Genomic DNA, 3245 nt, shown 5'->3' with positions numbered 1-3245 from the left:
AAATTAAGGCACTAATGAAAAAGTAACCTATTTTCTTTTAGCATTGCCTCTTCTAATCCTTACTTACCTTCTTCAGTCCAACGTCCAGGCCGTTGCCTGTCGCTGCCACTTCTCATATCCATCCTATTCATCCATATAGCATCAACCGGGTTAAGAGCCATAACATGCTTCCCATATTTCCACCTAAAAGCACACTCATTATTGTTTGCGCTTTAAATTTTTTGCATTTATCTTCTCAGCCACATTTTAATGAAGCATTGCAGCACAATCTATCCCTGGCCCCAAGGTTCATTCACCATCACAAGTACAAACATAGCTCTATTTCATATAAATTCTTCTTCTCTACTAAAGACAAACACAAACTACTCGTTATATCATGAAATCTTCAAATATCAGAAATAGTAGTGTGGAGAGTGGAGATGCTTTAATAACCCCATATATAGATAAAAATGCAGGTAACTTTTATGCATCAAAATGTAATGTAGGAAATGCAACTTTTTTTACTTCAATGAAAGAAGTCAATTTTGATAGCCAAGCCATGTAATGTTCAAAGGCATACAACATTATTAACTGCAGAACTAAAAGAAAAAAGCTTACCAATCTTTCTTATGCCTAGCAAATAAAAATCCTCAACAAGACACATACAGAATTTCAAATGCCTGAAAAGCACAATTTAAAATCAATAGTTGACAAAAGCGCAACTAATACCAGATTTCAATCATAATCCGCATTACACTCTTGCATTCCTAGCAAGCTTCGACCACTCGGTATGGTATGCTCCTGGCATGTCAACCCTCTCATAAGTATGCGCCCCGAAATAATCCCTCTGAGCCTGCACAAGGTTAGCGGGAAGCCTAGAACGCCTATAGGTGTCGAAATACTGAAGACTTGCAGACATTCCAGGAACACTAATTCCTTTCTGGACCGCTAATCCCACCACTCTCCTCCATGCCGCTTGCCTCTGCACCATCTCCCTTGCAAACTCCGGATCAACCATCAAATTAGCCAAATTAGGGTTCCTCTGATACGCCTTCTTAATCCGGTCCAAAAACACTGCCCTGATAATACACCCGCCTTTCCAAATTCTTGCCATCTCTCCTAAATTCAAATTCCAACCCTTTTCACCGCTCTTTGCCTTTAGCAAATTCATCCCTTGAGCATAACTACAAATTTTAGACGCGTACAATGCTTGCCTCACATCATCAATCAATCTCTTCTTATCAACAACGGCACCGTTAATATCCGAACTTATTTCCTCATTTAAACCTTCTTTCTTAAAAATCTCCGAGGCTTCTTCCCTCTCTGCCTTTAATCCACTCATATACCGACTATCCAACGAAGCAGCAATCGTTGGAGCTGCAATAGAAAGCTCTGCGGCTTGCTGCACGGTCCATTTTCCTGTTCCCTTCATTCCCGTCTTATCCAAAATCTTATCAACTAACTCGCCATTTCCGGTTTTCTCATCCTTCACATTGAATATATCCGCTGTAATTTCAATCAAAAAACTCTCTAACTCACCACGGTTCCATTCAGCGAAAATATCAGCTAACTCAGAGTTACTCAACCCACCTGCATTCTTCAATACATCATAAGCTTCCGAAATCAACTGCATATCACCATATTCAATACCATTATGCACCATTTTCACGAAATTACCCGATCCGCCTTCACCGATATAAGTAACACACGGCCCATCCTCAACTTGTGCTGCAACCTTCTCCAAAATATCCTTAATATTCGTATACGCCTCGTGGGACCCACCGGGCATCATCGAAGGCCCATATCTAGCACCATCTTCTCCACCTGAAACACCCATACCTAAATACAGTAACCCCTTCGAATTCGCCTCGATAATCCTTCTCTCTGTGTTCTCATACCACTCATTACCTGTTGAGGATATAATTAAGTAAATAAGTATGGTCCCCATTATTAAAAAAGAATCAAGCCCGCACGTGGGGGGGCGTGTTGAGAATATAACCAAGGACCCATTGGCCATGAGAATATTTCACTTTTTTCCAGAAATTTTTCACTTTATATGAAAATCAGTGTCTGGCCATAAAAATTCCAAATGCATTTTGAAGTTATATTTGTTTTCACTTTTTTCACTTTCAGTATATAAACAAACAAATATTCTTTGCAAAAACTATAACCAAACACAACTCCATCTTCAACTCCAATTTCAAAATTCCAAATAAATTGAAAAATATTTGGTTTCATGGCCAAACGCCCACCAACCTGTTTGGCCATGAGAATTATTCATGTTTTTTTTTTTGGGGGGGAAATTTTTCACTTTATTTGAAAATCAGTGTTTGGCAGAACACCTAAAACGCTGTCTTCCCCTTTTTTTCACTTTCAGTACATTCAAACAACCAAATATTTTTTGCAAATACTATAACCAAACACAACTCTATCTTAACCCCAACTCTAAAAATTCCAAAAAAAAAAAAAAAAAAGTGAAAAATATTTTATTTCTTGGCCAAACGCCTATGCCCATTTGGCCATGAGAATTATTCACTTTATTTGAAATTTTATAAAACAGCTAAGAAAACCCTGTTTTCACTTTCAGTACATTCAAACAACCAAATATTCTTCGAAAAAAACTATAACCAAACACAACTCCAACTTCAAAATTCCTAAAAAGAAATCAGTTTCTATAGCAAAACACCTACCAAGTAAAATAACAAATTAAACACCATTTTAGACTAGATAATTACACATTTCATCAACATTACCTCCATCAATAATCGTATCACCAGGTTCCATATGTTCAGATAAAGCAGCAATCGTTTGATCAACAGGTGAACCAGCTTTAACAAGTATAATAACAGATCTAGGCCGTTGAATCGAAAGCACAAAATCACGTGGATTGTACTGTCCAATCAACGGTAATTGACCTTCACGTTGAGCACGATCTAACGTTTCATCAACTTTAGAATTAGTTCTATTGTAAACTGAAATTGGAAAACCTTTTTCAGCTATGTTTAATGCTAGATTTTGGCCCATAACTGCTAAACCGGCTAACCCGATACGGGATATAGCTTGTGCAGTTGCAGCAGATTCCATTGTTGTTTGAAAGAATAGATAATAAAGGAAGTGAAGGAGATGAATATATATTGGGGGAAATGTGGGTAAAAGGGGATGTTTGGTGAGATTTTAGGTTGATATAAGGAGACTGTGACGGACTTATCGATGGAGTGAAAGGGTAGTGGCTGAAACGGCTAATGAGAGGTTGGCGTTAGAGTCGA

General features: G+C 38.0%; 1 protein-coding gene across 1 annotated transcript; it reads right to left on the bottom strand.

Moving 5' to 3' along the window:
• Positions 1-541: 541 nt before the first annotated feature.
• LOC132032692 (6-phosphogluconate dehydrogenase, decarboxylating 3, chloroplastic-like) lies at positions 542-3245 on the bottom strand. Its single transcript, XM_059422367.1, has 2 exons — positions 2733-3245; positions 542-1887 (listed from the first exon to the last, which is right to left on the bottom strand). Exons 1-2 carry the CDS (start codon positions 3061-3063, stop codon positions 731-733), a joined length of 1488 nt encoding a protein of 495 aa, XP_059278350.1. The 5' UTR covers positions 3064-3245; the 3' UTR covers positions 542-730.

This window comes from Lycium ferocissimum, chromosome 10 (genome assembly GCF_029784015.1).
Source record: "Lycium ferocissimum isolate CSIRO_LF1 chromosome 10, AGI_CSIRO_Lferr_CH_V1, whole genome shotgun sequence".
NCBI classification, from domain to species: domain Eukaryota; kingdom Viridiplantae; phylum Streptophyta; class Magnoliopsida; order Solanales; family Solanaceae; genus Lycium; species Lycium ferocissimum.
Note: the sequence above shows the minus strand (reverse complement) of the source record. Positions and strands in the feature narration are given on the sequence as shown.

Bases quoted from the DNA above. Each gene is read 5' to 3' on its own strand.
- LOC132032692 (XM_059422367.1), bottom strand. From the start codon at position 3,063: ATGGAATCTGCTGCAACTGCACAAGCTATATCCCGTATCGGGTTAGCC. The intron at 1,888-2,732 runs GTAATGTTGATG...TATCCTCAACAG, and splicing joins TGATACGATTATTGATGGAG to GTAATGAGTGGTATGAGAAC.